This window comes from Bufo gargarizans, chromosome 2 (assembly GCF_014858855.1).
Source record: "Bufo gargarizans isolate SCDJY-AF-19 chromosome 2, ASM1485885v1, whole genome shotgun sequence".
NCBI classification, from domain to species: Eukaryota; Metazoa; Chordata; class Amphibia; order Anura; family Bufonidae; genus Bufo; species Bufo gargarizans.
Window position 1 is genome coordinate 29,931,882 of NC_058081.1, and position 22,937 is coordinate 29,954,818.

At 44.6% G+C, this 22,937-nt stretch overlaps 1 protein-coding gene across 1 annotated transcript; it reads right to left on the reverse strand.

The window, feature by feature from the left end:
* Positions 1 to 549: 549 nt before the first annotated feature.
* Positions 550 to 21,477, reverse strand: RLN3 (relaxin 3). Its single transcript, XM_044282785.1, has 3 exons — positions 20,643 to 21,477; positions 20,528 to 20,539; positions 550 to 830 (listed from the first exon to the last, which is right to left on the reverse strand). Exons 1-3 carry the CDS (start codon positions 20,821 to 20,823, stop codon positions 550 to 552), a joined length of 474 nt encoding a protein of 157 aa, XP_044138720.1. The 5' UTR covers positions 20,824 to 21,477.
* Between the last annotated feature and the right edge of the window lie 1,460 nt (positions 21,478 to 22,937).

The window sequence follows — 22,937 nt, forward strand, 5'->3', positions numbered from 1 at the left end:
TAAGACACCACCACCGCAGTTCAGGAAAGGCATAGCTAGATCCTGCATCATACAGTGGACTTCCCCAAGGCATAGTTGAAAAATTAAGGTTGGAGGTGAGGCATTTCAGCCCTACCAATCTTGGCAGGTTCAAGTTGGTGGGACTTGTCTGCAAAGATGGGCTACGTGTTGTCTCTGGTTTTCTGGACGGGGTTGTGTGATCAATGTCAGGAGGATTGATGTAAAGCTATATAAGGAGGGGCACCAGAATTATTTGGCATAAGTAGCAGTTCATTTGATTGAGGCAGTCTGACACTTCTAGGACACTTCTGCTTTTTTATTATTGTTTTTAATTGCTTGGCACAATTGCCGATAGGATTTCACAGCTCCATATGCAGAGGCATAATATACAAATAAATAACACACCAGACGGCACATATGTGACTGGACACAGCCCGCTAGGGGCTCAGCACACTGATCGTACACTCTGTACACACATGTCTCTTATGTAACGTGATCCAGCCATCTCTAATCCACGGATGTTTCCGGGATAGGGGACAATGTTCATTCTCAGCAAAGGGAGCTAATCTGACTTTTACTACATCCCCACTTGCAGCACGTGTTGGACAAGCCCAGTGCTGCCTCTCTTCCTCTCCTTTCCACCGCCCTTACGGCGTCCTCTGATGCTCCATGCCTGCCCACTGTGGTGTCTCTCCAGGTTTGAGGAGATCCATAGTCCATGATTTCATTGTTGGGAGGTCGTAAGTTAGTAGTCCACTCGCCAAACATCTCTTCTTCATCCGAATCTCTGTCTGTGGGTCTCAGGTTCCCAAAAAGATCTGCGGGGTCCCCTGAAAAACCCAAATACTCTGTTATTGTATAACTATACCAAACATTTCTAGGCATCTAAGGCACACAATATAAATATAGTTATGTATCTTCATTATGGAGGCTAAGGAAACTGATATTTGGCCACCAGAGGAATGTGAGATGAGATATATCTCTGGTGTCCAACCTAGAATCAACCTACGATCGATGGCCATGGCAATTATACACAGACTTCTGAAATTAACATTTACATAGAAATCTAGTTCACACCTAGTTGTCCTTATGGTTTCCTGTGGGTATTATGCTGAGGAGTTACTCACCCAGCCACATACGTCATGATTAAGTTAATTTCTGGGCCACAGCCTTGACCTCATTGCTGTCTCCACTTTTTGTGTTCCAAGCCAAACAAAAAAGCTTGAAAGTAACCAGGCCTAAAAAGGGTGCAATAATAGACTATGTGGCCTTTGAGGAGCTACGTCCCCATGTCTATTCAGGCAATACTGTAGAGCAGCAGAATGCCCAAATCAGCAGTGATATCAGTGGAGAGCAGAATGGTGCACACCTCTAGTTGGTGGAGCAACGTCCCACTGGACCTTCCTATTATCCAGCCCACATCTGTACCATACAATGATCTAATAACACAGCGACCCAATGCTATAAATGTGCTCAAGTCCTAGGGTTTCATATCTTTTGGAACTGAAGCACCAGTCAACCATCCTGAGAGGCTGGAGGACGCCCCAGGAAGGTGGATGCACCTTCAGGATCCCTAGTTGTATAAAAACCTACTGTAGCACTACCTTTTTCATAGAATAGTAGTACCATAGTAATTTCCCACAACAGAAAGAACTCAGAGCCGCATAAATTATGGAGGCAACCATTTTGGGAGAAGCAATGGCTATGTGGAGCTCATCATGTGGTCATAAAGAAGGAGATGGCTAGCAGATGAGGGTTTCTACAACTCATCACTGAAAATGGAGAGGCTGTCAGATCAGGGCTCCTACATCTGATCGCTAGAAATGGAAAAGCTGTATGATAGGGAATGCTATCAGATGAGGTCTACTGCTTCTGCTTCACCATTAATAATAGGGTTGCTTCTTATGGTCACTGGTAAAGGAGAGGCTGTCAGATGAGGGATGCTTCTTCTAATCCCTGCAAATGCAAATTTTGCCAGGTGAATTTTGGTGAATATAGAGAATGGAAAAGATAAGGGATGCTTTTTACTATAACTGGAAATGGAGAGGGGCTGCTTTTCATGATCAATAAAAAGAAGCTGAGAGATGAGGGCTACATCTTCTAACCCCTGGAAGTATAGAGTTTGTCAGGTAGGGCTGCTTTGGGTGAATATAGGGAATGAAGAGGCCATTAAATGAGGGTTGCTTCTTATGATCACTGGAAATGGAGAGGCTGTCAGATGAGGGATACCTCATATGACCACTGGAAATGGAGAGGCTGTCAGATGAGGGATGCCTCCTATGACCACTGAAAAATGGAGAGGCTGTCAGATAAGGGATGCCTCCTATGACCACTGGAAATGGAGAGGCTGTCAGATGAGGGATGCCTCCTATGACCACTGAAAAATGGAGAGGCTGTCAGATGAGGGATGCCTCCTATGACCACTGGAAATGGAGAGGCTGTCAGATGAGGGATGCCTCCTATGACCACTGGAAATGGAGAGGCTGTCAGATGAGGGATGCCTCCTATGACCACTGGAAATGGAGAGGCTGTCAGATGAGGGATGCCTCCTATGACCACTGGAAATGGAGAGGCTGTCAGATGAGGGATGCCTCCTATGACCACTGGAAATGGAGAGGCTGTCAGACGAGGGATGCTTCCTATGACCACTGGAAATGGAGAGGCTGTCAGACGAGGGATGCCTCCTATGACCACTGGAAATGGAGAGGCTGTCAGATGAGGGATGCCTCCTATGACCACTGGAAATGGAGAGGCTGTCAGATGAGGGATGCCTCCTATGACCACTGGAAATGGAGAGGCTGTCAGATGAGGGATGCCTCCTATGACCACTGGAAATGGAGAGGCTGTCAGATGAGGGATACCTCCTATGACCACTGGAAATGGAGATGCGGCGGGCACCTCCCCCCAGGACCCTTTAAGAGGGAAAAGTAGTACTTGTTTTTCGTGAGGCGTTGGCTCCGCACAAATGAAAAGGGGGTGTTGATGAAAGGGATGGAGGAATAAATAGAGTCCAGACCTTGTTTATAGTTGAACAGCAGCTTTACTTGAATAAACGTTCATCAGAAACAATCTTCAACTTTGTCTTGGTTCCAGCAGGCTTTGGCATGAACTGTGGCAGGCAAACTTATCTCTGCTATATCAGTTGCTCTCTGGCTCTGCTGTACTGACAGGCTGGCTATAGAACTCAGTTTTTTCTTTAGGCTGTACTTCACTTTCTGTGGTCTGACTCTGTCTCTAGCTTTGTTCAGGGAACACTTTACTCCTGGTTTCTGAGGCTTTGGGCTTCTGCTTCCATGTCCAGCTGAGCTGAAGGTGCTCCAGCTTGCCTAGAAAGGGCTTGTCCAACAGGGAAGTGCACCTGCTGCCTTCCCCTATCAGTGGGTAAGCTGAACTAACTAGGAACTGAACTCCACCCTCCCTGAAGCAAGTGGGACACGCCCACCGCACCACAGAGGGGGGTTAGAATGGAAAGGAAAGCTCCATTCTCTGTAAGATAGCTCTGCCATTGATGCTGCCACCTGCTGGTGAACCAGGCATATTACACTTGAACAGTTACAAACATTATTAGGAATGCACATTTTACGGGACCTGGAAATAAATACACGGAATGACATTTGGTTAACCATAGGAGATAGTGGCAGGGTGCAAAGGTGGTAATGCACCTCTGGGGCGTTCAGATGAGGGATGCTTCCTATGACCACTGGGAATGGAGAGGCTGTCAGATGAGGGATGCTTATGTTTCACACTAGTGTTTTCCCTTTCCGGTACTGAGATCCGTCATAGGGTCTCAATACCGAAGTAAAACGCTTCAGTTTTGTCCCCATTCATTGTCAATGGGGACAAAACTGAACTGAAGGGAACGTAGTGCACCAGAATGTGTGTTTCATTGCATTCCCATGACGCACACAAAAGCGCAGCAAGCAGCGGTTTTTAGTGCGTCCTGAGATGCGGAGCAAGACACAACCGGATCCGTTCATAACTGATGCAGGCGGTTGTGTTATCATGACGGAAGCGTTTTTGCTGATCCATGACAGATCCAGCAAAAACGCTGGTGTGAAAGTAGCCTAAGGTTCCTCACTTTTCTATCATCCTTCCCCTTCTTATGCCTGAACATTGTCATCCTGCTGCCACCCCCAATACTGTGCACTATGTGCTCCCCAGTGCCCCCAAATACTATAGAAAGTATACTGCCATGAAGATAGTCCCCCCCCCCCCACCATAATAATAGTGCTCTTAGATTGCCCCGAATATTAACCCCTTAGTGACCAGCCTGTTTTGGTCTTACTGACCAAGCGTGTTTCTTCCTTTTTTCATCGTTGCGTTCCAAGACCTATAACTTCTTTTATTTTTCCGTCTATATAGTTTTAAGAGGGCTTTTATTGTGCGGGACAAGTTGTAGTTTTTAATGGCGCCATTGTAGGGTACACATTACTTTCTGATGAACTTTTATTAACTCTTTCTGGGAGGGAGATGGGAAAAACAGCAATACTGCCACTGCGTTTTTACGTTATAAATTTCACGGCGTTCATTTTTTGGTATAAATAACATAATATCTTTATTCTCTGGGTCAGTACGATTACAGTGATACCAAATACATATATATTTTTTTACATTTTACTACTTTTTTGCAATAGAAAAAAAAGAAAGAAAAGTTTTTGCATTGCCGCTTCCCAATACCCATAACTTTTTTATTTTTATTTCTATGGACTTGTATTTTTCATTAAGAAAGAGAAGAAAATCCAGCTCTCTCCGGTGAAAAAATGAGAAACTTTAATCCAGCAAGTTTAAAATCCATACAGGTGTACAAACAGTCAACGCGTTTCAGACCTCAGAGAAATATGGGTCCTTCCTCATGACAAATCGTTTGTCATGAGGAAGGACCCATATTTCTCTGAGGTCTGAAACGCATTGACTGTTTGTACACCTGTATGGATTTTAAACTTGCTGGATTAAAGTTTCTCATTTTTTCACCGGAGAGAGCTGGATTTTCTTCTCTTTCTTATTGTATATACCGCACCCAGGAGCGGCATCCGTGCACCTCTGGTGATTCTACTGTTGCAGGTGAGAGCTGCCTTACTTTTTCTGTATTTTTCATTGGTATCATTTTGGAGTAAATGGCTCTTTTTGATAGCTTGTTATAAAATTTTTCTTTACTAATGTAAATGAGCAATTCTGTCTTTTTTTTTTTACGGTGTCCACCGTAAAGGATAATTTACATGATATTTATGTAGTCCGGGTCGTTACGGACGCGGCAATACCAAACATTAGGGGGAAGATTTTTTTTTTGCCATTTTTCATTTAAAAGCGTGTTTTTTTTAAACTTTTTTTAACCACTTAATAGTTCCACAGGGACTATATCCCTATAGTGCATTGCATTTTAATGGCAATGCTATTCTAACATTGACCAGCAGGCTGCGCCAGAGAGGTGCAGCCTGCTGGAAATTACTGAAGGCTGGTCTTGGGCCTATATCAGACCCCAGGCAGCTTTCACACACATTGACACCCCGTGATCGCATTTTCGGGGTGCCGATGGGAGACAGAGGGAGTCCGCTCCCTCTGTCAGCATTTTACATGCGGCGGGCGCCATGTAAAGTGTTAAACAGCCCGGATCGGCACTCCTGCTGGTCGGGGCTGTTGGATCAGGGCCGCGGCTCTCATGTCGGGGGACCCGTGCAGCCTTAGTCTAAGGCCTCTTAGTGACCGCCGTAGAAAACACGCATGAGTGGTCACTAAGGGGTTAATAGTGGCCCCGACAGTACCCCCCAAAACAACCCCTTTATTAGTAATGTTCTCTATATTGTGCTTAGTAATAATACCCCCCATATTAATAATGCCCCCATAGGGACCCTAGTAGAAATAAAGGCCCCTATAGTGCCCCCAGCAGTAAGAAGGCTCCCCTTTAAAGCCCCTAGTGGTAATAAGTTATAGTGGCCCCAGTATTTTATAAAAAAAAAAAAACTGCAGTGCCCCCTGTATAGTATACATAATGCCCCTGTAGTATATATACAATGCCCCCCTGTGGAGTACATATAATGCCCCCCTCTGTATCGGCGCTCTATATATATGTTACTTATTGTATATTGAGGACAGTGTGTGCGTGTATATTGTTCAGGTTCAACTAGTGTGTGTGTGTGTGCGCATGTCGTAGTTTTATTCCGACCGCCTCTCGGCATGTTTGCCGTGCTGCCGTTGGAACTCCGCCCCCACCCCCATTATAGTCATGGGGGCCAAGGCGGTAGTCCAGGGGCACGCGTGCACTAGCGGCAGCGCAGATCCGACAGGCTGTTTACCCGCCGGAACAGCCTGCTGGAGTTCCTTGCCTCTAGTGTGAAAGTAGCCTTAGATAATCCGAACCTTGTACGCCGAACTTGAAAATAGAAGTTCACTCATCCCTATTCCTAAATTATTTAAATCTTTAAAAATAACACACAAATCCTTATATTATAAGGAATGAAGTAGTCTATAAATGCCTTGAACATTTTTTTTATTCAAATAAGAAATATTATAATTTTTTTTGTACCCAAGCAGACCCCCCTCCCTGCCATGAGCTCTGCTTGCTTCTGATGCTTAGTGAGCACCAGGCAGAGTACATGGGAAGGGGGGGGGGGGGGATTCTGCCTAGGGCACAATGTACTGTATATAAACAGCAGCAAGCAGAGTTCAAAGGGGTGTAGGGGCAGGGGAAGCAGGGCCCACCGGAGCCCCAGGTAGGACTCAAGCAGTATCTATTGTTGTTGTAGTATAATCAGGGGGCGGGGCTTTACATCCACTCCGGGCCCCATAGCAGCTGCCTGGTCTACCTATATTAGAGGTACACCACTGGATGAGGGCTACTTCTTCTAATCCCTGGAAATTTAGAATTTGTCAGGATGGGGCTGCTTTGGGTGAATTTAGGGAATGAAGAGGCTGTCAGGTGAGGGCTGCTCATGATCACTGGAAATAGAGAAGCTGTCAGACGAGGGTTGCCTATAATGATCACTGGAAATGGAGAGGCTGTAAGTTGATGGCAGCTTCTTATGAATACACGACTGGGAACTTAGAGTGGCCTTGGAAAAAAATACTAAAAGTGGCCCAATCGGCGAGTCCAAATTGATAGAAGGCAGAGCAACACAAGTAGGCAGGGACAACAGAAGTAGACGAGGCCGGCAATACTATGGTGCAGCACAAAATACCGCCCCACCGCCCCATCACAGTGCAGCATAAAATGCTGCCATACCACCGTTCTGATGAAGTTGAGTTCAGGAGGACACCTGCGGCTGCTGGCACTGGTGCATAAGAACCTGATGCTCCTACATTAATTAATGCTGAGAGCATCAGATCCTTATGTACCCAGGCGGCGGCTGCGAGGAGGTCAGGCCGCCCCCTGGGCATCGGCCCACCAGGAAATTTCCCTGTAGGGTCTGTGGCCTGTCCACCCCTGTTACCAGATCTGGATGTCAGATGCTTTTGTTGAACCAATTACTTTTACATCAACTTTGAATTTGTTTTGTGGGAATCTACTTCCCGTAAAACACATTACACAAGGGTGGAAACAAAGGGCGATGACAAATCCACGACTCATCTAACCGCAAGGGAACGTGCGGTCTTGGGACTGGATTAATTCTTTATAAAAAACAGTAACGTGGCCCATAGAAAGGGTAGATTAGATACGGTGTAACCACTGTGATCCAAAAGATGCTAGAAAAAGTATGTGAACCCATTGGAATCACGTGGATTTCTGCATCGATTACTAATAAAATGTGGTCTCGTTTCACACACAAGGAGTAAAAATCCACATTACAGGGGGATAAAGTAAGTGAACCTCTGTGTTAACGGCATCTCCAAGAGCTATTTGCTAAAATATGCTTCAAGAAAAGTAGTACGAGTAGTGTGAGTATTACATGTCTATTACATAAAGGCACACAAAGCCTGGTTACTGACAAATCGGTTCTTCTCAAGAAAGACTAGTCAGAGTGAATGCATGAAGATAGGACAAGGCTACAAAAGCATTGCTAAAGTACCGAGTAAAATGATCTACAAATTCAGGACTGTCCCAAGGAGATGGTATCCTGGTAAAGAGACCCTGCCACCATGAAAATGCAGTGCAATCTGCAGGAAGCGTGTTATAGAGCAGGAGGAGCGGAGCAGATTGTTATATTGTCTTGTGGGGAATGATTCAGTGAAACATGTAATTTATACATTTATATTTCTGCTCTTTCTGATCTCAGTCAGTGATTGACAGCTAACTATGCATAAACAGCACTGCAGGGAGGGCTAGACATCACTGATAAGATGGCAACTGGGACTACTGAGCTCAGAAAGAGCTGAGATTAATGAACAAAATACAAGCTTCACTGAATGTTTTCCTACAAACTATATGCATCTGAGGACATTATTATAGTAGTTATATTCTTGTACATAGGAGCAGTATTATAGTAGTTATATTCTTGTACATAGGAGCAGTATTATAGTAGTTATATTCCTGTGCATAGGAGCAGTATTATAGTAGTTATATTCTTGTACATAGGGGGCAGTATTATAGTAGTTATATTCTTGTACATAGGAGCAGTATTATAGTAGTTATATTCTTGTACATAGGAGGCAGTATTATAGTAGTTATATTCTTGTACATAGGAGCGGTATTATAGTAGTTATATTCTTGTACATAGGAGCAGTATTATAGTAGTTATATTCTTGTACATAGGAGCAGTATTATAGTAGTTATATTCTTGTACATAGGAGGCAGTATTATAGTAGTTATATTCTTGTACATAGGAGCAGTATGATAGTAGTTATATTCTTGTACATAAGAGGCAGTATTATAGTAGTTATATTCTTTGTCAAATTTCTTTTTATTTGAGAAAGGTACAAAGTTATAGTAGTTATATTCTTGCACATAGGAGCAGTATTATAGTAGTTATATTCTTGTACATAGGAGCAGTATTATAGCAGTTATATTCTTGTATATAGTAGGCAGTATTATAGTAGTTATATTCTTGTACATAGGGGCAGTATTATAGTAGTTATATTCTTGTACATAGGAGGCAGTATTATAGTAGTTATATTCTTGTACATAAGAGGCAGTATTATAGTAGTTATATTCTTGTACATAGGAGGCAGTATTATAGTAGATATATTCTTGTACATAGGAGCAGTATTATAGTAGTTATATTCTTGTACATAGGAGGCAGTATTATAGTAGTTATATTGTTGTACATAGGAGGCAGTATTATAGTAGTTATATTCTTGTACATAGCAGTGTTATAGTAGTTATATTCTTGTACATATAGAACAGTATGATAGTAGTTATATTCTTGTACATAGGAGGCAGTATTATAGTAGTTATATTCTTGTACATAAGAGCGGTATTATAGTAGTTATATTCTTGTATATAGGAGCAGTATTATAGTAGTTATATTCTTGTACATAGGAGCGGTATTATAGTAGTTATATTATTGTACATAGGAGCAGTATTATAGTAGTTATATTCTTGTACATAGGAGCAGTATTATAGTAGTTATATTCTTGTACATAGCAGTGTTATAGTAGTTATATTCTTGTACATATAGAACAGTATGATAGTAGTTATATTCTTGTACATAGGAGGCAGTATTATAGTAGTTATATTCTTGTACATAAGAGCGGTATTATAGTAGTTATATTCTTGTATATAGGAGCAGTATTATAGTAGTTATATTCTTGTACATAGGAGCGGTATTATAGTAGTTATATTCTTGTACATAGGAGCAGTATTATAGTAGTTATATTCTTGTACATAGGAGCAGTATTATAGTAGTTATATTCTTATACATAGGAGCGGTATTATAGTAGTTATATTCTTGTACATAGGAGCAGTATTATAGTAGTTATATTCTTGTACATAGGAGCAGTATTATAGTATTTATATTCTTGTACATAGGAGGCAGTATTATAGTAGTTATATTCTTGTACATAGGAGCAGTATTATAGTAGTTATATTCCTGTACATAGGAGCAGTATTATAGTAATTATATTCTTGTACATAGGAGGCAGTATTATAGTATTTATATTCTTAACCAAATTTATTTTTATTCAAAGAGTAAGGCATATCAATCGATCACAAACCATCGTAGCATCACTGGTAAGGCATAGTCACAAATCAGCCATGGACGTGACCACAAATGCATGTCAGTGCAACACATGTTGTACAAAATGATACATCAAATGTGACAGACAATAAAAATCTAATATAACACAAATAAGAGGAAAAGAGAGGGAAAGAAGGGAAAGGAAGGGGGGGGGGGGGTAGGGGAGTTTTCCCCAACTCCGTCAGGGGAACTTCCTATATGTCTTCCAGGGCGACCAGATTTTCAGAAAGCGGGAACGCGTGCCAGATTCCCAGTGGGCCAGCTCCTCAAACCTGTAGATCTGATCCACCTTATCCCTCCACATCGAAACAGTGGGAGGTTCAGTATCCTTCCAAAGCAGCGGGATGAGCAGTCTCGCCGCCGTGATGAGCATAGTAGGAAGATCAGATCTACAGGGGGAAAGCGAGTCATTAGGGCACCAAAGCAGGATCAGTTTAGGATCCAGCTTAACCTGCTTAGCACACACCTCATTTATCAGAGCTTCTATACTGGTCCAGAACGCTTTAATCTTTTCACAGTGCCACCAAATGTGTGATAGAGAGCCTACGTCTTTTCTACACCTCCAGCACTCACTTGGGAAATCTGCGTTAAGCCTATGCAAGAACTCCGGGGACTTGTACCATCTCGTAAGCAGCTTATACGAGTTTTCTTGTACCTTAATACAGCGGCTAAAGCCGTGAGAGTGCGTAAGGACAAAAGCCCTTTCCGGGTCTGTAAGGTGGATGGACAATTCCCTTTCCCATGAAGAAAGGAAATGTAGCTCAGGAGGGGAGGCTGAGAGTAACTCCTTATATATGGTAGACAGCGGTTTAGGGATCCTACGGGCGTCTGATAGTCTCCTAGACAGCCAAGAGGGGGTTCCAGAGGTGGTGGGGGGTGGTAGCTTAATCATCTTAATCTCCTTCTGCAGGGCAAAACTCTGTAGGAAGGAAGCTTTTTTGACTTTAGGGTCATTCAAGACCGTGGACCAATCCAGGGACCCATCCGGGGACCTAATCTCACTTAAAGGGATCTCGGCCAAAAGAGGCCAGATACCTGAGGGCTTCTCAGCTTCCGGATGGACATAAAACTGTAAAGAGGAAAGCGGAGTACCCGGTATGGGAAACTCAAGTGTTCTATCCTTAAACTGCTTGGCCCACTCAACAAACATACCCTTCCATAGGAGTGGCAAAGAGGAACTACCCGGAGAACAAGGGGACAGCCCCCAGAGAATCTGCTTCATTCTAGTGGAGAGCAGGGAGCGCTCAAGACACACATCTGGAGCACTATAAGTGCTATTGAGGAGGGATAGACCTCTAAATAGTTGAAAGGCCACATAGTAGGAACGTATGTCGGGCAGACCAAAGCCGCCAAACCTCCTCTCTCTGGTCAGCACCGAATAAGCAATTCTGGAGGGTTTACTTCCCCACAAAAAGAGGGAGAAAACTCTGCGGATGTCTACAAAAAATGAGTGCGGCAGCCAGATAGGCAACCCCTGCAGAAGGTACAAAAATTTAGGAGCTATAAAGGTCTTGAGGTAGTTCCTCTTGCCACACCAAGAAATAAACGGCAGTTTAATAGAGTGCAGCTGCTTCCTAACTGAGGACAATAAGGGGGCATAATTCAGAGCAAATAAGTCCTTCGCCTGAGCCGGGACATGCACACCCCAAAATACTATGTCTTTTGTAGCCCAGTGAAAGGGGGTAGTATCCTGAAGGGCCTCTTTAACCGATTCTGGACAAGTAACGTTTAGGGCCATGGACTTGCCATAGTTAATTTTAAAGTTTGACACATAACCAAACTCCTCAAAAAGAGACAAAAGCCTAGGGAAGGATGTTTCGGGATTGGAAGTCATAATAAGTAGGTCATCTGCAAATGCGGCTGTCAAGTGGGTCTGAGAATCAATGGTCAAGCCCCTAACAGCAGGATCCTGCCGGATCTTACACAGCAAAGTCTCCATCACTATGACAAACAGAGATGGGGAGAGAGGACACCCCTGCCTTGTCCCATTGGATATGGAAAAGGAGGGAGAAAGCGTACCATTTATTTTGAGTCTGGCAGACGGGGCTGAATACAGAGTGAAGATCGCAGATATAAACGAATCTGGGAAACCAAACCTCGACAGGGCCCGTGACATATAATGCCAACCGACCCTGTCGAAGGCCATCTCCGCGTCCGTGCTCAGCAAAGCCAGAGGCGTGGAGGAGCTTCTAGCCCAATCCATAAGATGGAGCAAACGTATCGTGTTTTCACAGCCTTGTCTGCCACGTACAAACCCCACTTGCTCGCTATCAATAAGATCCGGCAGGATCAGCTGTATTCGCTGCGCCAGTATCTTGGCCCACCACTTGACGTCCGCATTTAGCAGTGAAATCGGGCGATAACTGCCACAGTGGAGGGGGTCTTTGTTTTCTTTATGGATTATAGTTATGTGGGCCTCTAACGTTTGGGGGGGTAGAGAACCTCCAGTCAGGAGGAAATTACAAAGTGCCTGAAAGTGAGGGGTCAAAACGTCTTTGAAGGTCTTGTAATACGATATAGGGAGTCCATCCCAGCCTGGACTTTTGCCTGAAGGAATGGAGGAAAGGACCTTGCCAATTTCCTCTCTTGATACAGGGGCGACTAGTTGGGAAGCTTGCAGGGGACTAATAGAGGGCAGCTTCAGAGTAGACAGGAACTCATCTGTGGCTTGCTCAATAGAGGCCGAACCAGGACGGTCTGGAGTGGGGAGGTTATACAGATCCGCATAAAAAGCACTAAAAAATCGTGAGTCGACTTGTGCTTATTGCCTTTCGCATCTAGAATAGCAGGGATAAATGAATCCACGTGACGTTGCTTAGCCATGGCAGACATCAGTTTATTACCTTTGTTCCCATGGGCAAAAGCTTTAAACCTGGAGCGGAATATAAGTTTCGCTGATTTGGCGTTGAGCAAGTTTTTCAGTCCCGTCCTGGCCTCCGCTAATTCAGCAGCCACAGCCTGAGCCTGGGTTTGCTTATGGGTCAGTTCAAGACTCGCTATGCGGGACAGCAGGTCATCTACAGCCTTGGAGCGCAACTTTTTAACATGCGAGCCCAGGGAAATTAATTCTCCTCTAACCACCGCCTTATGAGACTCCCACAAGATGGAGGGGGAGGGAGGAGGGTCGCCCACTGCATTAAGAGAGAAGAATTCAGACATAATCCGGGAGATTCTAGCTGCATTGGTAGGGTCGGAAATCAATGTGTCATTAAGACGCCATATTCTCTCACGTTTAGGAAGAGCTGTCATAGACACTCAGAGAAATACTGGGGCGTGATCAGAAAGCGTAATGTTCCCAATCCTCGTGTCTACCACCTGAGAAATATGGGGGGAGGATAAAAACAAGTAGTCCAACCTATGGAAGGATTTTTTAGCGTTTCAATAAAACGTATAATCCCTACCAGAGGGATGCATAGTGCGCCACACATCAATAACCCGCAACTTCTTCAGCGCAGTCTTCAGACGTCGCAGAAGTTTGTGGGACAACTCAGACCTCTGAGAGGACGAGTCAAGGCCTGGCTCCATAGTCACATTAAAGTCACCTCCTAGTATAAGCATGCCCTCACTAAAAGCCTGTAATTGCTCAAGAGTCCGGACGAGCCAGGGGATCTGACCCCTATTTGGGGCATATAAATTAGCCAGGGTAACAGGCGCGTCAGCGATGTGCCCCTTAACGAATAAGAAGCGACCATCAGTGTCCGCAAGGACAGCGGAGTGTTTGAAGGGTAGGCGCTTGTGGACGGCCACACTGACGCCCCTGCTAGCCGAGGCAAAAGAGCTATGAAACCATTGTGGGAATGCGTTTTGGGACAATTTCGGGATCTTCCCTGATTTAAAATGAGTTTCTTGGAGGAATACAACGGAGGCCTCATCTTTCAGTAACAAAGAGAGCACCTGAGACCGCTTACATGGCTCGTTCAGACCCTTGGCATTCAGTGAGGCAACTACAACAGAGGCCATAGTGAAGACAGAGGAGGCCTGTCGGCCCAGAGCAAGAGGACATCCAGTCTAGAAAGCCACGGACGGAGTAAGAGGAAGAAAGGGAGGAAAGAGGAGGAAGGGAAAGTCAAAAGAAAAAACATAACAAATGAGACAGTAACACAACCCAAATAAAGAATGTCTCCCCATGGACAGGGAGCACGTGACCCCACCCAGCATCTGACACATTGGAGATCCTTTTTCATAGCGGCAAACAGCCGGGATCTGTCAGAGGGGGGCTCCTGTGGGGCCACCGGGGGTGGAAAGGAAGGGGGTGAGGGAGAGGACATAATCAGTAACATAACTGACAACAGGGCAGACATATAACCCCCGCATAACAGTGCAATCAGTGCTCTAATACACAGCTCGTAACCTGCGTCTCATGCAGGCAAGGTAGTAAAGCATAGGGTCCGGCCCAAAACCCATGGGAACGGGGCAGTGGGCCAAGACCTAAAATAAGTCCAAATGGACAAACGATGAAACTTCAGCTCAGGCAGAGCCAGACAGAGTTCCTACGTCTTGGGACCCAGCAAAGTCACAGAACATTGAACTCAGTGGAGAGTGAACAAAAGCGCCTTCAGCGCTTCCCGGAGCAAAGTCAGGTAACAGGTGCTTGCGACCGGCCTTTTCCTTGTTTCCCAGCTCTGGAAGGTGAAACTTGCTGCCACGAATCTATACCCGGAGGGGTAGGCAGGGGGTCCCCTTGATCAGCCGGCATCCACGAGAGAACTGTGATGGGTTCAATCCCAAGAGGGCCCCATATTGCTTTCAGGTCTTCCGGGGTCCGCACCGTATACTGCCTCCCATTTTTCAAAATGGCCAGACCGAAGGGATAGAGCCATCGGAATGGCGTAGCTGTGGCTTTAAGGGCCTCTAGGAGCGGCTTCACGATGCGCCTCTTGGCTAAGGTGGAGGGGGCCAGGTCCTGGAAGAAAAGGACTGGGGTCTCACCGTACATGATGCGGTCGGCCTCCCTTCCCGCCTTGAGCAGTGCAGCAGTGCCCACATAGCTTAGGATGCCGCATACTACATCCCGCGGTGGCTCACCAGGTTTCGGCTTGGGCCTTAAGGCCCTGTGGATGCGCTCGATCACAATCGGAGCTGCTCTCTCAGCTCCCAGCAGGGAGGAGAAAATTTTGCATGCGACTGAATGAAGCGCGTCAATCGCAATATTTTCGGGCAGGCCGCGGATGCGAATATTTCGCCGCCGGCTCCGGTTCTCCTGATCCTCTATGCGCATCAGCGCATCGTTTAGCAAGTCTCTGTGGGTTTGCAGGGCTGCTCTGGTCTTACCCTCATGCACCAGGATGGCTTCCTGTGCTAGCTCCAGGGACTCCACACGATTCCCAATCTGTCGCAGGTCTCCTTTTATCTCCCCTAAGTCCTTTTTAAGAGGTGCAAGAGCAGATTCCAGAATGTCCCTGAGATCTGCTTTGGAGAGTGAGGAGCTTCTTCTCAGTGGTCTGCAATCAGAGACATCAGAAGTGCTTCCTGCCTCAGAGCCTTCATCTGCTTCAGAGAGCTGCCGCGCCTTCTTGGAGATTTCAGCAGCAGGAGTCCTGGACTGTTTCTTAAGGAATTTATCCATCTCAGGTTGCCTGGAACGGGCCCCTGTCGGCTCTGGTGTCTCAGGGTGACGATCCTTGCCTGGTTTCCCCATTGGCACCGAGCAAATAGCTAATAAAAGGGGCTATAATAGCTGCCAGGGAGAGGAGCTCAGGAACAGGCAGCCATGCAGCTCCAAGGTCCGGCTCCGCCCCTATAGTATTTATATTCTTGTACATAGGAGCAGTATTATAGTAGTTATATTCCTGTACATAGGAGGCAGTATTATAGTATTTATATTCTTGTACATAGGAGCAGTATTATAGTAGTTATATTCTTGTACATAGGAGGCAGTATTATAGTAGTTATATTCTTGTACATAGGAGCAGTATTATAGTATTTATATTCTTGTACATAGGAGGCAGTATTACAGTAGTTTTATTCTTGTCCATAGGAGGCAGTATTATAGTAGTTATATTCTTGTATATAGGAGCAGTATTATAGTATTTATATTCTTGTACATAGGAGGCAGTATTACAGTAGTTTTATTCTTGTCCATAGGAGGCAGTATTATAGTAGTTATATTCTTGTATATAGGAGCAGTATTATAGTAGTTATATTCTTGTACATAGGAGGCAGTATTATAGTAGTTATATTCTTGTATATAGGAGCAGTATTATAGTAGTTATATTCTTGTACATAGGAGCAGTATTATAGTAATTATATTCTTGTACATAGGAGCAGTATTATAGTAGTTATATTCTTGTACATAGGAGGCAGTATTATAGTAGTTATATTCTTGTATATAGGAGCAGTATTATAGTAGTTATATTCTTGTACATAGGAGCAGTATTACAGTTTTATCTAAACTACTGAGGGCTATCTAAACTACTGGAGGCACTATAAGGGGGCTATCTAAACTACTGGGGGCAGTATAGGGGACTATATAAACTACTAGGTACACTATAGAGGGCTATTTGAACTACTGGGGGCTATATGGGGGAATAGTTGAACTACTAGTGGACTATATGGGGCATTTAAGCTAGTGGGGGCACTATATGGGAGTATTATAATTACCTGGCCCACTATAGAGGGGCCTTATTACTTCTGTGAGCCCTACTGGAGGCACTATGATAAAAAATGGGGGTACTATTGGGGAGTGTTATAATTATTTGGCACAATATGGAGGGCACTACTGCTAACAGGGGTACTTTCGGGAGCATTATCTCTATTGGGGCACTATTACTAATGAGGGCCCTCTAGGGGAGAATTACTAGTATTGTTGGACTTGGCACTTATTTCTACAGTACAGAATTTGGGGACATTGGGGGGCACAGCTGACATAGTATTGGCGATAGCAGCATGATGACACTGTTGGGACATCAGGGAAGGGAGGATAATGATAGAAAAGTGAGGAATCTAAGGTGTCTTTTTGGCAAACTCTGCACAGAGAAGATGTGGCTGAAAGAACTTGTCATGGCGGTCTGGGCCGAATAAAGAAGATGAGGAAACGTATGAAGTATGTAGTGCTGTATCATCTTGTATGTTTGGTATTGGTGAATGCAATGTCCATCTCACCTATTTCTTCAGAGCCATTCTCTGCAGCTCTGCTCTGTTAACAAACTGCAGCGGAGACTTTCCGGTATACAGCATGTTACTGCTGCAGCCAATCACCAATCACTGGTATAATGCTGATGTGATTGGCTGCAGTGGTCACATGCCATACCTGTGTACATTACCAACACTGTACTTACTGGTTATATCCCTGTCAGTCTTAGTTTACGTGGCCACAGCAATAATGCCAGAAAGTTCAGCCCGTCACATGTATCATCACAAAGCACTCAGACTAGAGTGGCAGGGATGCAACATTTGAGAATTATTGATTTATTTTTTTCTTCTGGGGTGTTTGTGATTCAAGGGCATTTTAAGGGTGTTGGAATGGGGGGGGGGGGGGCATGTTCTCCTAAAGGGGTGGGATGTATGTCCATAAAATTTTTGGGCTGTCCATGAATTTTTGTCTGAAGGGAAGGTTGGCAAGGCCTCATGCACACGACCGTTGTTTCATTCCGTGTCCGTTGTTCCGTTTTTCGTGATTTTCTGCGGACCCATTGACTTTCAATGGGTCCGTTGAAAACTCGGCTAATGCACCGTTTGTCATCCGCGTCCGTGATCCGTGGTTTCAGTCCGTCAAAAAAATATAACCTGTCCTATTTTTTTCACTGAAAATGGTTTGCGGACCCATTCAAGTCAATGCGTCCGTTAAAAAACGCGGAGGCACACAAGATTGTCATCCGCGTCCGTGTCCGTTTTTTTCCTATCATTTGCATGGCAAACTTGACTTAGATTTTTTTTTTACTTTCCTTCATGTCTGGAGATCCTCCAAAAATAAAGGAAGACACATGGAAACAAGAAAAGGACACGGATCACGGAACAACAGAACCCCTTTTTTGCGGACCGCAAAAAAATACTGTCTGTCGTGTGCATGAGGCCTTAGGCTGATGAATTGAAGATATTGTTTTGCCAAGACAAGGCTTCAGGTGACAACCACTATCGTGAGCTACAGATTAGCTCAGATCAGTTGCACCCTTGGGAGGTGTGTAACCGAGCAGAAGAAAGCAAGCTACTAGCGGGTGAAGAGAAGGCATGATGGGAGTGATAGTCTTTTGCATTGGATCTGCAGGTAGATCAGGCCAGATCAGCACAATAACAGAATAGTGACATTAGTGACTCCTGTGGTTTGTGCTCATGCGGAGGTGACATCAGTGCGGCCGGCTGGTGGTTTACATTAAAGTGAACACTAACGGCTCACAAAATGTGCAAAACAGATACAGAGTCGGAAATATTCAGTGTAAATTATGCTGCAAGCCTTTAACCCCTTAAGGTAAAGCTAATTTCAGTTGGCAGAACTTGTGGTCGATATTCGCCATGTCTGACCACATATTTGCCCTGCGGAGGCTATAACACATGGCCACGGCCAATTTGAGGTTCCGAAATTACAACTCCCCCATGTAGTGCCACAGGCTGGAGACCATCGTTCTAGGGGAGCAGCACCGCCAATCACAGGAGGTAGATCCATGGTGCAGGGCAGGAAGTCCATCCTGCCAAATATTTATTTAGATGCAGGAAAGGGTTAAAAGGCAACCCCACCCTTATAGGTATGCATCCACCCCTGTGCTAGTGCTCCGAGTGGTCATCACTGCCCTTCCTCCACGGATGGCTCATCTGGTCATCCTCCTACAATTTAAGACCCCATAAAAAATTCCTATATTTTAACATGAATGTTAGCTGTACGTATAGCATGGGGGTCAGTGCCCTTTAAATTTAGTCTCGTTTGTATGTCAAGAGCCCACGAAATACTGTAACCGTGATAATGGCCACAGTTTCTAGTACACATTACGGAGTAATGCAGAACAGTTGCTTTGTCAGAACTCTTTGTTTTCATGTTCCTCTGTTACTCCTTCTGGAAACATATGACTAAATGGTCCTTGTAAAAGAGGGGCGTCCCTACCCAGACTGACTCCTTCAGCACTGACCCGCGGCTACACAAAGGAGAATGGTAACACCCTTTTTAGAATTTAGTCAAAAATAACAGAGGAACCCACAATGCAGAGTTCTCCAGGATTGTTATTTCCAGGGTAAGGCTTCATACATACGATCGTATAGATGAGCCGGCATCCATTCCGCAATTTTGCGAAACAGGTGCGGACCCATTCATTTCTATGGGGCCGCATAAGATGCGGACAGCACACCGTGGGCTCTCAGCATCCGCTGCTCCGTGCCGCGGCCCCACAAAAAAAATAGAACATTTGCGGACAAGAATTTAATGGGAAGTTGATAAACTATTGGAGGAAACACAGGGAGAATATATAAAAGTCCCGCAGATTGTCCTAGGTCAGATGTAAACCCAGGTCCCCAGTGCTGAAGGTAACAGTGCCAACCAGTGAGAGACCACAACCCCCAACATGTATGATGATATAATCATCCAGGGACACTGTACTGCTAAACTAGTGTATCTAAGTCTATCATGTGTGATACTGTCAGCTTATCTGATGGATCTAAACCTATCATGTGTGATAGGCTTAGATACAATAACTCAGCAGACACTATCACACATGATAGGCTTAGATCCATCAGATAAGCTGACAGTATCACACATATAGGCTTAGATACAATACCTCAGCAGGCACTATCATGTGTCATAATGTCTTTTGATTTGATGGATCTAAGCCTATCATGTGTGATACTGTACTGCTAGTGTATCTAAGCCTATCATGTGTGATACTGTCTGCTATTGTATCTAAGCCTATCATGTGTGATACTGTCTGCTGAGTTATTGTATCTAAGCCTATCCTGTGTGATACTGTCTGCTGAGTTGTTGTATCTAAGCCTATCCTGTGTGATACTGTCTGCTGAGTTGTTGTATCTAAGCCTATCATGTGCGATACTGTCTGCTGAGTTGTTGTATCTAAGCCTATCACCTGTGATACTGTCTGCTGAGTTGTTGTATCTAAGCCTATCATGTGTGATACTGTCTGATAAGTTGTTGTATCTAAGCCTATCATGTGTGATACTGTCTGCTGAGTTGTTGTATCTAAGCCTATCACCTGTGATACTGTCTGCTGAGTTATTGTATCTAAGCCTATCACCTGTGATACTGTCTGCAGAGTTGTTGTATCTAAGCCTATCACCTGTGATACTGTCTGCAGAGTTGTTGTATCCAAGCCTATCATGTGTGATACTGTCTGCTGAGTTATTGTATCTAAGCCTATCACCTGTGATACTGTCTGCAGAGTTGTTGTATCTAAGCCTATCACCTGTGATACTGTCTGCAGAGTTGTTGTATCTAAGCCTATCATGTGTGATACTGTCTGCTGAGTTGTTGTATCTAAGCCTATCACCTGTGATACTGTCTGCAGAGTTGTTGTATCTAAGTCTGCCTTGTGGGATACCTCCTCAGAGCACTACATGACAGATCTATACATCTCCATACTTACAGAGCTGTCTTCTACCCACCTGTTTGCATGAGGTCACTTCGCCTCCACCGGGACCCTCCGCATGTGAAGATGACAGCCCGTATGAATTCTCTTCCACACAGCTTCACCCCGATTGTGGGCACTCTGACGCTGCCATGGGCACCGCCGTGCATGGCCAACAGCCACAGGAGCGTCAAGAGAGCCGGTGCCAGTCGCTGCATTACGCTGGATGGTCCCCGGGCAGCAGCGACAGGTGACGAGAATGAATGAGAACTTCTCCAGGACTGTGGGCCACCCTCTTATAAGGAGGCGGTGTGGCCCTGAGGAAGAGATAAGAACCTTTGCTCTGCGACCCCCTCCTCCCAGACCAGCTCTGAGGGCAGAGATAACCTTTCCAAAGAATAATCAAGCAGGAATTATTCAGAGCTCGTCAGTAGCAGAAAATCACTCTCATTTACTACTTGACAAGTCCAGCGGACGCCATTACACACTGCGCGCCGGAGATTACGAAGGCACATTCCAGTGATGTCACTTATTATCCATGCTCAGCCGCTGACATCATAGTGGTCTACTTACGACAGAAACTCAGGACTGACCAATGGGTGATGAGAAACCGCTCGGGGCTACCATCTCCACACCAAAAGAGAAAAGTGGACCACGTGGAAGGATCAGGCCTTCGTGTTCTTGTGGTGACTAGTGATGAGCGGCTGGGGCAATATTCGAATTTGCGATATTTTGAGAATATTTGGGCGAATATTCATCATGAATTCGCCATCATTTTCTTGCTTGCGAAAATCGTCAATGTAATATGCGCGTATTGCGCGCGCGATACAGGCGTGGGTCACTGTTGCTACATTTTTCAAGCTGTTAGAAGTTTCCTGAGACTGGGGAAAATGGTTGGCACGGCAGAACATTACAATGGCTTTATATGCAGATAGAGTGCTCCAATATATGCGCATTAACCACTTTAACCCCCCTAGCTAAAACCCCCTTCATGACCAGGCCACTTTTTACACTTCTGCACTACACTACTTTCACTTGATAAAAAAAAAATGTTTGGGCAAAAAAAAAGTGGTTTGGGTGAATTTCCGCTTTTTGAAGCAGCTCTGACTTTCTGAGCACCTGTCATGTTTCCTGAGGTTCTACAATGCCCAGACAGTAGAAAAACCCCACAAATGACCCCATTTCGGAAAGTAGACACCCTAAGGTATTCGCTGATGGGCATAGTGAGTTCATGGAAGTTTTTATTTTTTGTCACAAGTTAGCGGAAAATGATGATTTTTTCTTTTTTTTCTTACAAAAATAAAATATTAAAATTCTAGGAACTCGCCATGCCCCTCACGGAATACCTTGGGGTGTCTTCTTTCCAAAATGGGGTCACTTGTGGGGTAGTTATACTGCCCTGGCAATTTAGGGGCCCAAATGTGTGAGAAGTACTTTGCAATCAAAATGTGTAAAAAATGGCCTACGAAATCCGAAAGGTGCACTTTGGAATATGTGCCCCTTTGCCCACCTTGGCAGCAAAAAAGTGTGACACATCTGGTATCTCCGTACTCAGGAGAAGTTGGGGAATGTGTTTTGGGGTGTCATTTTACATATACCCATGCTGGGTGAGAGAAATATCTTGGCAAAAGACAACTTTTCCAATTTTTTTATACAAAGTTGGCATTTGACCAAGATATTTATCTCACCCAGCATGGGTATATGTAAAATGACACCCCAAAACACATACCACATGTGTGACACTTTTTTGCAGCCTAGATGCGCAAAGCGGCCCGAATTCCTTTTAGGAGGGCATTTTTAGACATTTGGATCCCAGACTTCTTCTCACGCTTTCGGGCCCCTAAAATGCCAGGGCAGTATAAATACCCCACATGTGACCCCATTTTGGAAAGAAGACACCCCAAGGTATTCCGTGAGGGGCATGGCGAGTTCCTAGATTTTTATTTTTTTTTGGCACAAGTTAGCGGAAATTGATTTTTTTTGTATTTTCTCACAAAGTCTCCCTTTCCGCTAACTTGGGACAAAAATTTCAATCTTTCATGGACTCAATATGCCCCTCACGGAATACCTTGGGGTTTCTTCTTTCCGAAATGGGGTCACATGTGGGGTATTTATACTGCCCTGGCATTTTAGGGGCCCTAAAGCGTGAGAAGAAGTCTGGAATATAAATGTCTAAAAAATTTTACGCATTTGGATTCCGTGAGGGGTATGGTGAGTTCATGGGAGATTTTATTTTTTGACACAAGTTAGTGGAATATGAGACTTAGTAAGAAAAAACAAAAACAAAAACAAACAAAAAATTTCCGCTAACTTGTGCCCAAAAAAATGTCTG

Excerpts from the sequence above, each read along its gene's own strand:
- RLN3 (XM_044282785.1), bottom strand. The coding sequence starts at position 20,823 with ATGCAGCGACTGGCACCGGCTCTCTTGACGCTCCTGTGGCTGTTGGCC.